Source organism: Argopecten irradians, chromosome 4 (assembly GCF_041381155.1).
Source record: "Argopecten irradians isolate NY chromosome 4, Ai_NY, whole genome shotgun sequence".
Taxonomy (NCBI): Eukaryota; Metazoa; Mollusca; class Bivalvia; order Pectinida; family Pectinidae; genus Argopecten; species Argopecten irradians.
The window spans coordinates 21,175,723-21,187,661 of NC_091137.1; the positions used below are offsets into that span (position 1 = coordinate 21,175,723).

Below are 11,939 nucleotides of genomic sequence, written 5' to 3' on the forward strand. Positions count from 1 at the left end.
CACAATAAAATATGTTTAAATCAAATCAAATTTGATTTCATACATTTTGTATTCGGTTTCTCTTAACACATTCATATTTTACACGGAAATCGATGTGAATAAATCGTATGGGTAAGCGTACACGCACTAGAATTTGGGAGCGAAACAAGTGAATGGGGAATATAATTCTGACTTTAAGTACACTCTGTCTGTAAACAATGTATTGTGTATATTGAAGACACATGGAACGAATGATTATATTATGACCCAAGGAAATCGACAAAAACGAAATTCAGTCCTTATTTTTTTTATTTGATAGTCTTCGAATCGGGTATTTTCCCCTGTAATTACTAACAGGGCCCATAGTGCACGGCGTGCAGACTGTGTCCATTGTGATGACAGATACCCTTGGCGAATTCACAACTGAAAGGCAAAGAATATTCGAATATATATGGAGCTGGTTAAGTTTAAATATTCAATACATTATGGTGTATAACAATGGATATCATTTTCTTTCAGATTTGACAAATAATTCTATTATAAAGTTCTCAATACTAACGACAAAAGATCACTCACGTCTTAATTAAAAGATATTCGTGCCTACTTGGAAGTTTTGTCCAACTAATCCATTACACTCAGAATTAAGTTTTTTTTAGTTATACTAAAACGTACCCTAGAAACCTGTGTGAGTTGGTACCAATCATGAAGTAACAGCACGGTTAAGATTTGTTCCTAATTATTCGGAAATAATAATGTTCAATATAACAAAAGAATTGCTTCATACTCACGAATCAAGAAAAGTTTTGATATGTTATTCATCACCAAAAGATACTAACACTATCAGTGCATTGGTTTTAATTTTACAAATACAAATAAGGGCAGAAAATGATTTTAGCAGTTCTGCCAAATATCATTATATGTACATCTATAGTAAAGCGAAATGAGTATCTACAGTCAGACCATAAAGACAAGTTGTGGTCTACAATTTCATTTCACATTTTTAAATGTTTTAGTAATTGTAAAGTGATTTATGCATGAAAGTTTCCATCTAAACATACATAAGGCATAAAAAACAACAATTTTACAGTACATAATTTCTGTGTTGTAACTAACGTTTATAAGGCATCTGAAGCCATTTGATCCATCAAACCCTATCGTTTTCAACAGATTAATGAACAAAAAAAGAACATGCCAAAATGTTCGCCAAGGTACGGCACTTATAATTTTTGACTAGTTTATCAATTACCATTTTTGCATATTACCTTTTGTCTATGCGGGTAGGTATCCATTTATAATGTCGTCTTTTTCTCTGAAAACTATGACGTTACGCTCGCAAACACATGACGTCTCAATCAATACTTACCCGCAAAGGCAGATAACTCTGATATGAAAATACAGCCTAGTCTATAAAGATGGAGTGGACTTCTGTCGTCATTATTACCTGTTCATGTATGTCCTGTGGTCAGAGCCACAGACCAGTTCATTTTCATACACAGAGCAGTCTTTGGCTTCTATAGAATGGCACAGCTCACTGCCAATCACTGGCGGCTCCGCACTAACAGCTGTAGGTAGACAATTGTATTACTGCTGAGGTTAATCACCTCGTTATGAGTGTTACATAATAATTAACCTGCATATTACCATAAAGATGTGAAATCCGCCTATAGGCATGGATACAAACTTTGTTCACGTTGTAAACGTACTCATTTTAGTGGTAGTTTTATTTTAGCGTTTTTTCGCTCTGTCTTTAAAGCGCTAATTCGTGTAAGTTTTCCGCTTTTGCGCTAAACTTTGACTGCGCTACAATATAAGTACGTTTACAGTATAAATATACGGGTGTCGGTAAAAGTCATAATGGCTAAGAGCAAAACTAATACAGTGTACATATGCAGAACATAATCTAGTATTCATCAACACAACTACTCTGGAAAGTGAGAGACGGGGTCAATTGGGCTCTTTAAATAATATCCTCATAGTGCAAGGTGATGCTGGGACACATAAAATTGAAGAGGATAGGTGGACATGCATCCATTATTCAAGTAGACTTTGCTGCCGTTATTCTTCAAAAGTAATAAAATATAAGAACCAAACTTTGTCTAGTTTTCTTTAGTAACCAAAAAGAAAAAAACCATCTTTGAGTATAACTTATAACACCAAAATTTAATGAGTTGCTATTAATGTTTCTAGTACATTAGTTATGGTGACCCTCAAACTTAAAAATCTTGTAATTGTCAACGTAATTTTATACCAAAAAGCAATGATTTATCCCATAAATTTACGTCAAAAGAGAATTTTCAAAGTTTCACATGTACATAGCTATTGTTACCTACCCAGAAGCAGACAAGAGACGATGAGTACTTTGAGCAACATGTTGAGAGAATGACAGCCTTCACACTAACTGTGATAAAGAGATTTAAATTAGAGCGTGTTGGAGAAACACGATTCCTTATCTACAATGACAGACAGTAGGTTGACCATTGTTACAGCTTATTACATTCCTCGATCTCAATTTAGATAATTTACAAACGCAGAAGATATTTTTGAATATAGTAGAAGGTATTACTCTTCTCCGTTAATATTCTTAAGAATGTACTGAAAATGCAAAGAAGATTTTCTTGATTGTTGGTTAGTTGATTATGGCTTAACGTCCTTCGAGCAGCTAATATCATTGTTCTCATCATAGTAAATCGTAGTAAGAGCACACTTTATTCTAGGATATACTGTATCTCTTTCATCAGATTACCCGTATGATATAACCACAAGGAATTTGCTAATCAAAGTCGATCGATATTTTTTTTAAATTATTTTTTCTTGTTTCTATAATTGAAGGATATTTTTTCCGATTTTAAAATCTTTTGAGAGATTGCATAAACATTTCATCGACAATGTTACAAAGGTAATAGTTTGATGCAATTTTATTTCTGTGCAAGGTTTTTGTATGGCCAAAGTTGACAATGAGATGATGACATCACATCAGTCAACCAATCAGCCACAACATAAGGATGGATCAAGTATTGCTTCGTGTAAATTTCGTTTTTGGTCTTTGTGAACTCAACCTCGACCCATCGTTCTTATCACTTATTATCAGTGTAAGTTGGTCTCAGAACACATTTCAACTGCTTATAACATATTGTTAAACATACAAACATGTCAAAATGTGGTTTTGTGTATCGCACAATGAACTAGTCACGTTACCTCCGCAAATAACATGAAAGGAAATAGTTAGTATTGAAAACAAATATGTTAACACCATTTTGACGAAGAATTTATTTTTAATTTTGCAATATGAATACGTTTTGCTTTTGAAGGTATTGTTTTCTATGATGTTATCACGTTTCTACAGTTATATTGCAATCATTTTGAAAAAGTTAAGTTCAAGTTTATTGTCATTCGTTAGCATCAGGCATAAAAAATCTTATAGTTAACTTTAACAATGACATCATTTATCATATTTTTTTCTTCTACTGCAAACGTACACAGTTTAATGTTTGTTATATTTTAGCTAATTGTACTTTGTGTGTGTCGTTATTGTAGCAATTATAACATTATAGCCAGTTCCAAATCAATTTTGTGCTATTTGATTATGCCAAAATAACTACATTTACAATACTACTACAGAAAATTGCTTTACTTTCAATCTCTCTGATATCACCAAAATCTTTCAGGAAATAGATTTATTGTTACAATGCCCAGTGAATATCATTTAGAAATATAATTCCACACCATTGCTCTGTCCTTTGACTCTTTATTAAGCAACATCAACATGATTTGATAACAAAATTAAACAAACATCCATGATTAATCATTCTTACAAATACAAAATACAATATAATTGCTATACGATGTGGTCGTGTGTGTGTGTGTATGTGTGTGAGAGTGTGTGTATGTGTGGGTGTGTGTGTGTGTGAGGGTGTGTGTGTGTGTGTGTGTGTGTGTGTGTGTGTGTGTGTGTGTGTAACTGGCGGTGTGCATGAAAATGATTTAGTTAGGTATGTATGTATGAAATGGAAATTAATCATAATCATTTTTTTCTTTCCCAATATCATATTTATTATTAACATAATAAACTATTAATAAACTATTAAGTGGTGTTTTTTTGTTTGTCTGTATTTTTTTTTATAAATGTCTATGTTTATAGGATAAATGTGATGAGTCATTAAAATACATGTATGTAAGTGGTGTGATGAATGAGAGCCCTCTTGTGTGGGGACATTTGTTTATATTTTTGAAGGCTGCCCCAAGGCCCCAACCTTGGCAGGTTTCAGATGTATAACATGTCTGGGATATAAAATGTTTTTTTTTTTTTGTAAAAAAAAAATGCTATACGACATCTCAAACGTATGCACACGCTGTACAACATTGAAACAAAATCCGTCTAGCTCCCCTGACAGTCACTCGTCACGGAAGATCAACAGAAAGTGGCATTCCACTCCTACAAACTAAACTAATTTCGATACAAACATCGACTGCAACAACCGCAGTACCATTCGATTCACGAACCGACACCTACATCTTTCTGTTTATGTTTCTGTTTATTAACCACATAGAATCAAAACATATCTTGCTATTGTTTGTGTCGATTTCATCTGACGATGAATACAATTGTAGAAATTGCAAAGGAAAACTAATATCCTTCGCTGGAAGAATCTACATTTTCATCATTTCACACTCTACAATATTTCCATACACCGTAAATAGTTCAGTGATAAAAACTGAAAAAATGAATTTGCTCTTAAATGAAATCAAGTGGCTATATCATTATCTAAATGTCTTTATATACAAAAAAAATGACGGTGATATTAGTCTGCTTCATTACAAGAGCAGAATGTGCAGGGTATGATATTTTACTGCAATAATCGTTAATTTTGACTAACAAAAACATAAATAATACGCAATACATTTCCTTGGACTGCACAACTTATGAACTTTGTAATACGAATTCATAAAGTAACTGTGTCACCAGTATCAGTTATTTTAACAAGAGGCCCAGAGGGCCTGTATCGATCACCTGATTTATTTAGTAATTATCATAAAAACTCAATTTAAAAAAATTAAATAGCAAAATTGACCCTTTTTCAATATGAGTGCTATCGAATGCTTAGATTCAGACAAGAAGTCGTTTATATGGAAATAGCCAAATTAAACCTTTTGGCCTCGCCTCTCAGGGGCCCCTCCAGAGGGTGAGCCCAACCATTTGTACAATTATGAATCCCCACTCCATAAGGATGTTATTAATGCAATGAGTGCAATCTAATGCTTAGTTTCTGAGAAAAAGTCGTTTATGTGGAAATAGACAAATTGACCCTTTTGACCCCGCCTTTCAGGTCCCCGGGGGTCAGCCCCACCATTTGTACAATCTTCAGTTAGTGCTCATTAAGGATGCTAGGATGCTACCAGTCAATTTTTTGTTAAATTCCGAGCAGCGGTTTTGAAGAAGGAGTCGATTGTTGACGGACGGAAGATGTACGCCGCGGTATGGCATAAGGTGACAAGGTGAGCTTAAAATGATTTTCTGTTTAGTACGAGTCAAAATTAATTACAAAGATATGTATCTTTTAATATGTATCAACGCAAAACTAATAACTTATATATCAAGTTAGCAACCTATACAACATTAACCGATAGGCCAAACGACCTAAGGTAATAAAAGAATTGAATTGAAAAAGTTGGTTTGTTCAATAATGACTCTGAAACGCACCTCATGGAAGATAATTTCAAAAGATGTTTTGCTTACCGGAAGTAAGTGTGATACATGAACTGTTTGTTGACGATACTGCGGAGACAGGCGTGGATAGGTTTGGGTTTGGCGTTATTTTTGGGAGACACGATATCAAGTCGAGTAGGAGAAGACCTCAGCTCTACCTTAAACAGCTTGGAGAAGATCAAAGGCTTGTCTTTGGCAGCAGACAACAACATAATAAGGCCTCTGAAATGGCCAACTCCGAGAATGGGTAAACAGTCTTGAAGAAGGCGCTTCACCAGACTCAACTTCATTTTATTGTATCGAAAGTCATACACCTCACCAGTAGCTGTAATGATTAGGACTTTGTAATCCACAGTAATGACCTGACAGGGCTGCGACAAACCCTTCAGGAGTCCTGATTCAACTTTCGTTTCTCGCTGCCGTGTATCAAATATCTGGATACCATCAAACGTTGACCCATCTTCCTGTTCTCCGCCAAGGATATAAATTCTTTCCCCAACTACGAATGAAGCTGCAGAATGCACATTGACATTAAGTTCACCCATCGTCCTCCAGCGACGGGTGTTCACGTTGTACTCCTCGATCGATCCCTGAACATGGTTTCCCTCTCCCATCTTGGAATTGTATCCACCTAGAACATAAACACTTTCCCTCACAGCTGCCGTCATGTGGTTGAAGCGTCCACGCTTCATGGTGGTTTCACACGAAACCCATTCATTAAGGTCCGAGTCATATTTGAGCAAATTCTTTAGATTTGCATCACCCCCAGTAAGATACAAGTCATTTCGAAATGACACCACACGGAATCCTGTGCCCGGGTTTTGCTGTAGTGGAATGGGAGCAAGTGTGTACCAACGTCCCTGATGGTGACTATAAGCCCATAGACATTTCCCATCCTGATACAAGGATCCGGATCTTTCCATGTCATAATCTGTCAGTACCAGTAAAACTTCTTCAAAGTCATCACTATTCCTAAGATGGAACCTACCGGTAGCAAATTCCTGTCGTCTGGCTGGCAGCATATGGTAGTCTCGTACCTCATCCAGGTAACGCTTACAATTTTCATCATTTACTATAAGTTCTGAATTGTATAACTCCTCCAATAGGTACTCGGGACTAACATTTACAAGTCTAATGTGTCTAAACAACCTTCCCAGATGCTGTTTCCGGTTCCTGAGATCTGACTCCACCCACTTGATTGTGGCTTCACAAATTTGCTCTTCGTCAACAGGAACAAGATCGTCGTCACGAACAATACTTTCTAAATCTTCTAAATCTAAAGTCTGAAATTCTTCGGATTTCCACAGCCCATTAAAACCTTCCATAACAAAGGGTCTACATCTCTCCAGCAGAAGTTTACAGTTACACGACCTTGCGACCTTAAATAGAGTCAGACAGTTTTCCATGTCCATCTCCTTGGCAAGGAACTCCTCACATGCTTCCTGTAGAGATATGATCTGAAACAGAGCTGAGGCGTGGAGAAGTTCCATAGCGTTCTCAACTGTGACCACGTATTCACTTCCATACATACTTGCTCTGACCTCTTTAAATGCTGATTTAGAAATACCTGGAATTTCTATAGACCTTTCACGTGTTTCCACCATTCCTGAGTGGAACATAGCCTTGAAGTAGGGGGACATAGTAGCGAGGATTAGTCTGTGGCAGGGGAACTTTTCACCCTCCACAATGATATCCACATCTGTCATAGAGTCATCCTGGCTATTCTCTGATATTCCAGCGATAAGGGTCTCAATGAATGTCTTTTTAGAGCTACTACTCATCTTGCTTTTGGTGGAGTTGCTCGCCATCATGAAGAGAATTCTGAAAAGAATATCAGTGTATTTAAGGATATCAAATTGAATATACACATCATTTCTAAGCACAAATCTAATTAGATAATCAATTAAGGATTGTAGTCCCAAGCTATTTGTAGTATAATGATGTATCAAGCTAATTAATGTGATGTAAGCCGGTCCTGGCTTAAGGTAAATGCTTACTTGTTTCAGCAAAGTATTCCCTATAACGCAGCAAGTAACTTTAAAATTATACGAAGTTCTGTTAGCTTTTTGTTTAGTTATTCCTTATATTCTTGCTACTTATTCAAAGGGTATTGATATCAACTAAATATGGTGAAAACTAATAATAAATGTAAACTTCCCCTTACATTATTTGGGGCCTATATAGTTTCCTTTGCATTGTATTGGGCTATATAGTTACTTTCCTTTACATTATGTTGAGCCTACATAGTCCCCTTTACATTATAATGGGCTTATATGTTCCCTTTACAATATCTTAGGCCTATGTAATCCCCTTTGCATGATATAGGGTCTATACATTCCACTTTACATTACATTTGGCCTATATAGTCCACTTTACATTACATTGGGCCTTTACAGTCCACTTTATATTATTGGGCCTACACAGTCCACTATATATTATATTGGGCCTATATAGCCCATTTCCATTATATTAGGCCTATATAGTGACAAATATCTAGACTGTTGTGATGAGTGACAATATTTCAATGAAGATTATTTACAATACTGAGTGTGACAATATGCCAAATGAAGAGCAATGGTGTACCAAGTGAAACGACACAATGTGCTTTGCGTTTATTTTGATTTGATATATTTACATCCTATTAAAAGCAAACATTGCTCTTTATAGAAATACTGTACAAAGGGGGATAAATCAAGTAAAAATACATATTCTTCAGTTTTACACTATCTAATGAGGTGATGTTATCTACTAATGCAATCGTGCAAAGTTTTAAGTATAATTTCAATTAGATTGAAAATTTCATTAAGTAATTTTTTTATGATTTTTTTTCAAATCAATTTTTTTCTGTACTTTTAAAATCAATACCATGAATATCGTACTTTGGGTATCAATTCCATGTTGCTATAAAATATATCAACATTTTACCATAGATAATTTCACTAAATTGTTTAGCTTTACATTGTATATTCGTTATAATGTTCTATTTAATACACTACATGATTTACTTTCCCATTGGTAAAACAATTTAAGCGTTCAACAAGCTCGAATTATTTATAAAATTACCTACATTGATTGTCTTTGAGCCTCAATTGGTTATAAAAAAGCAAGAGGCCAATCATTAATATACACTGCCCTCCAAAAATGTTGTCACACATGCGTTTTTTACAAATATACATAAAGTACAGATATATGTAAACCTTGTTATTACATCAGTATATAATATCATTTATCTTCTCGGACTCTTTAAAGTGAATAGTCGGGCAAAGAAAACAAGTCTAAATGCTTTCATTAGCCTTCCAAAAGTTCTCACATATTAATACGAAGGTCAAGTTTGGCTTAGTTTCCAAGTTCTGACCATTGAAATAAAGAAAAGTTGAAAGCATTGAAAGCAAGGCTGCAAGGAAATGTAACCACGGACATAGTCAGCCGGGAGGACGTTTTAGGATTCCTATACTTTAAATTAATTTCTGCGTACGCAGACAGATTTTGACGAGAGATTTTATTTTTCTATTTCATAAGAAATAATACTGGATACATTCACACCAGTTTTACCTACTTTAGCCATCCTTGCCCGACTGTTCACTTTAATTGCATTTATGATAGTTTTCTTAGAGATAAATTGTCAGGAAATTTAAGCCATATGTAACAGAACTTTTGTAGGGCAGTGTAAGCCTAGCAATGGTATTCATGAGTAGACATTATGCTAGCATGATACAACTTAAAGCACCTGGGGTGTGTAATACCACAGGCATCTTTATTACATTACAACTACCTTCCTTAAACTGTTTAACCTAAGATTATTGGGATCATGCTGCTTTGGCGATGCCAATGTATTCAAAATGTGTTAAATCTTTTAGTGTTTATCTAAATAAAATCAACCATATACTTAAATATTGATGATTTTGATATTGTAACAATTAAGTGGGTAATATTAGTTTTATGTCCTATTAACTACTAGGGTAATTTAAGGACATACTAGTTTTGTTGGTGGAGGAAAGTCAGAGTATCGCAGAAAAACCACTGACCAGCAGTCAGTACCTGCCCCACATGGTTTTCAAATCTGTGACCCAAGGGTAGAGGGATTGTGGTAATATGTTTGTACATCTTTATCACTTGGCTACTGCAGCCCAGAGGAGGAGGGCTTATGGGAATACATTGTACATCTTAACCATTCGGCCAATGCGGCCCAGAAGTGAGGGCTTGTGGTAATATGTCAGTACATCTTAACCACTTGGCCACTGCGGTTAAGAGGTGGAGGGATTGTGGTAATACATCTGTACGTCTTAACCATTCGGCCACCGCAGCCCAAAGGTGGAGGGCGTGTAGTAATATGTTGTTACATATGAATCACTCTGCCACCAAGGCCTCTGTTATAATCTAGCTTTGTTTGAGTTTTACGGCCTATTGACAGCTAAGGCCATACTACAAGTATATTATTTAGCAGTACCTACAGTGTAAAATGGATTTATAGGATAAGCTGTAAATAAAAACAGGATACATGACTACTTCCTTATATAAAGTGGAGAAAACAAGGACATATTCATATACTGTAAATTATACTTAACATATGTGGCATACATTCATATGTGACCACTAAATTAACACATCATTTATCAAACTATTAAATTAATTTCCATTTGTAAACCAAATAGGTATGCAATAAGATGAAAAGTGATAAATGGGATGGGGTAGGATTTTTTTTTTAATTAAAGATAATGAAATTCAATGGACAGATATTTTTTCACATACATCCAAAGGGCATTTCTAGATTCATAACAGAAGGTAGAACAACAATACATCAAACCTACATGTTTACACTATCTTGTACAACAGAATAAGCAGGAGGTTAGTTACTCAAACCTGACAGAAGCATTAAAAACTAGAAATATCAACCAAAGCTATTAATACTAAGCTATGCATCTCACTTCAAACATCTAGACCAAATTTCCTCATATCCCAGACTCAAACATTTCTAAGACATAGCATGAAAAGAAAAATAGTGAGCAATCTCTTTAAAGTAATTATATTAAGTAATGTTGCAGTATTTCCAACGAAATAGTGAAATAATAAATAATAATGTTATAAATATTCATATTTTAATGAACTAGTTATGATATAGAAATCGTAGTGAACTGGTAATCACTTAATCCTATAGCACTTTCACTTTGACACAGATTATTTAAAGTGAAAGTAGACATTAGCTGCATGTACATTGTAAATCATGTATACAAATAAGCATGCTTATTTTGTTATATGAATGGTTATATATACATAAACCATAACAAGAAAGGCCAACTTGAGCAATTTTAACATTATTTGTATTTACAAGGGTCTAGATCTACTACTGCATACAAGATGTATTCAGACGTTGTACTCTAGCTACTTCAAGACTTGCACTGAAAAGTAGTGCATGCCTGTATGGCAGAATGTTGAAGGATCGTGTAATTATTAACGCGCGTGTTTAAAAAGATGCTAGAATTTTACAAACCTGTCTGGTCGAACCTGGAGAGTGAGATCAAACCGTTACAAGATAACAGGAAGTCAAATACATGACTATGCCCGTCTCGCTTTGTATCGTAGAGACCCTGACCTGTGATACACAAGAGGAGTTATCGTTCTTTGCACTCAACTTCAAAAGTGTACGCCGTGCTAAAACCCGCTTCGGAATAGATTTTGTTTTCGGAATGTGATCAATACGTAAACGCTAGGTGTTATGTTGCCGCGACTCAAACTGTTGCATTGTCTACACTATTTGAATTATTTTGACTCACATCCGCATTTATAGTTATGTCATGAAATGCATTTAATATACTTTCTTGATAACAAAGTAAAAGTCTGTACTAATACATACAATGTACACGTTTGTGATTAAGAATTATGAATGATGCAGAAAAAAAATATTTAAGGAAAATACACACGTATATATACGTATAGGGTGCTTCTCAGCTTCATTATATTAGGAAAATATCCCTCAAACAAATATTGGTTAAATGATTTAATTTTAACTTATAACACTTCTTTAAATATCCACAATGGTTTAATTATTAGTGAAAAGATACCATTTTGCTGTTTTTTGACGTTTTTAACCGGGTACAACAATGTAATGACGCCGTTCCTCAGGGGCCGCGGTGGCCGAGCGGTTAAGACGTCCCAATCTTTTTGCGAAGGCAGATGTTTTGATTCTCAATTCCATAAAATACGAAACTACGGTTCTTTTTGAACTTATTGAAAAACCAAAGTTTGTTAATTTTCATTT

The 11,939-nt window shown here is 34.9% G+C and overlaps 2 protein-coding genes across 2 annotated transcripts; both read right to left on the bottom strand.

Annotated features, from left to right (window-relative positions):
* Positions 1-270: 270 nt before the first annotated feature.
* Positions 271-5,846, bottom strand: LOC138320927 (ovomucoid-like). The gene is made up of 4 exons (XM_069264236.1): positions 5,714-5,846; positions 2,310-2,377; positions 1,421-1,541; positions 271-402 (listed from the first exon to the last, which is right to left on the bottom strand). Exons 2-4 carry the CDS (start codon positions 2,347-2,349, stop codon positions 330-332), a joined length of 234 nt encoding a protein of 77 aa, XP_069120337.1. The 5' UTR covers positions 2,350-2,377; positions 5,714-5,846; the 3' UTR covers positions 271-329.
* Positions 3,705-11,300, bottom strand: LOC138320926 (kelch-like protein 24). The gene is made up of 2 exons (XM_069264235.1): positions 11,172-11,300; positions 3,705-7,504 (listed from the first exon to the last, which is right to left on the bottom strand). The coding sequence occupies exon 2, from the start codon at positions 7,492-7,494 to the stop codon at positions 5,710-5,712; it is 1,785 nt and encodes a 594-aa protein (XP_069120336.1). The 5' UTR covers positions 7,495-7,504; positions 11,172-11,300; the 3' UTR covers positions 3,705-5,709.
* Between the last annotated feature and the right edge of the window lie 639 nt (positions 11,301-11,939).

Bases quoted from the DNA above. Each gene is read 5' to 3' on its own strand.
- LOC138320926 (XM_069264235.1), bottom strand. From the start codon at position 7,494: ATGATGGCGAGCAACTCCACCAAAAGCAAGATGAGTAGTAGCTCTAAA.
- LOC138320927 (XM_069264236.1), bottom strand. From the start codon at position 2,349: ATGTTGCTCAAAGTACTCATCGTCTCTTGTCTGCTTCTGG. The intron at 1,542-2,309 runs GTAGGTAACAAT...GTCTACCTACAG, and splicing joins CGTCTCTTGTCTGCTTCTGG to CTGTTAGTGCGGAGCCGCCA. The intron at 403-1,420 runs GTAATAATGACG...TTTGCCTTTCAG, and splicing joins CACAGGACATACATGAACAG to TTGTGAATTCGCCAAGGGTA.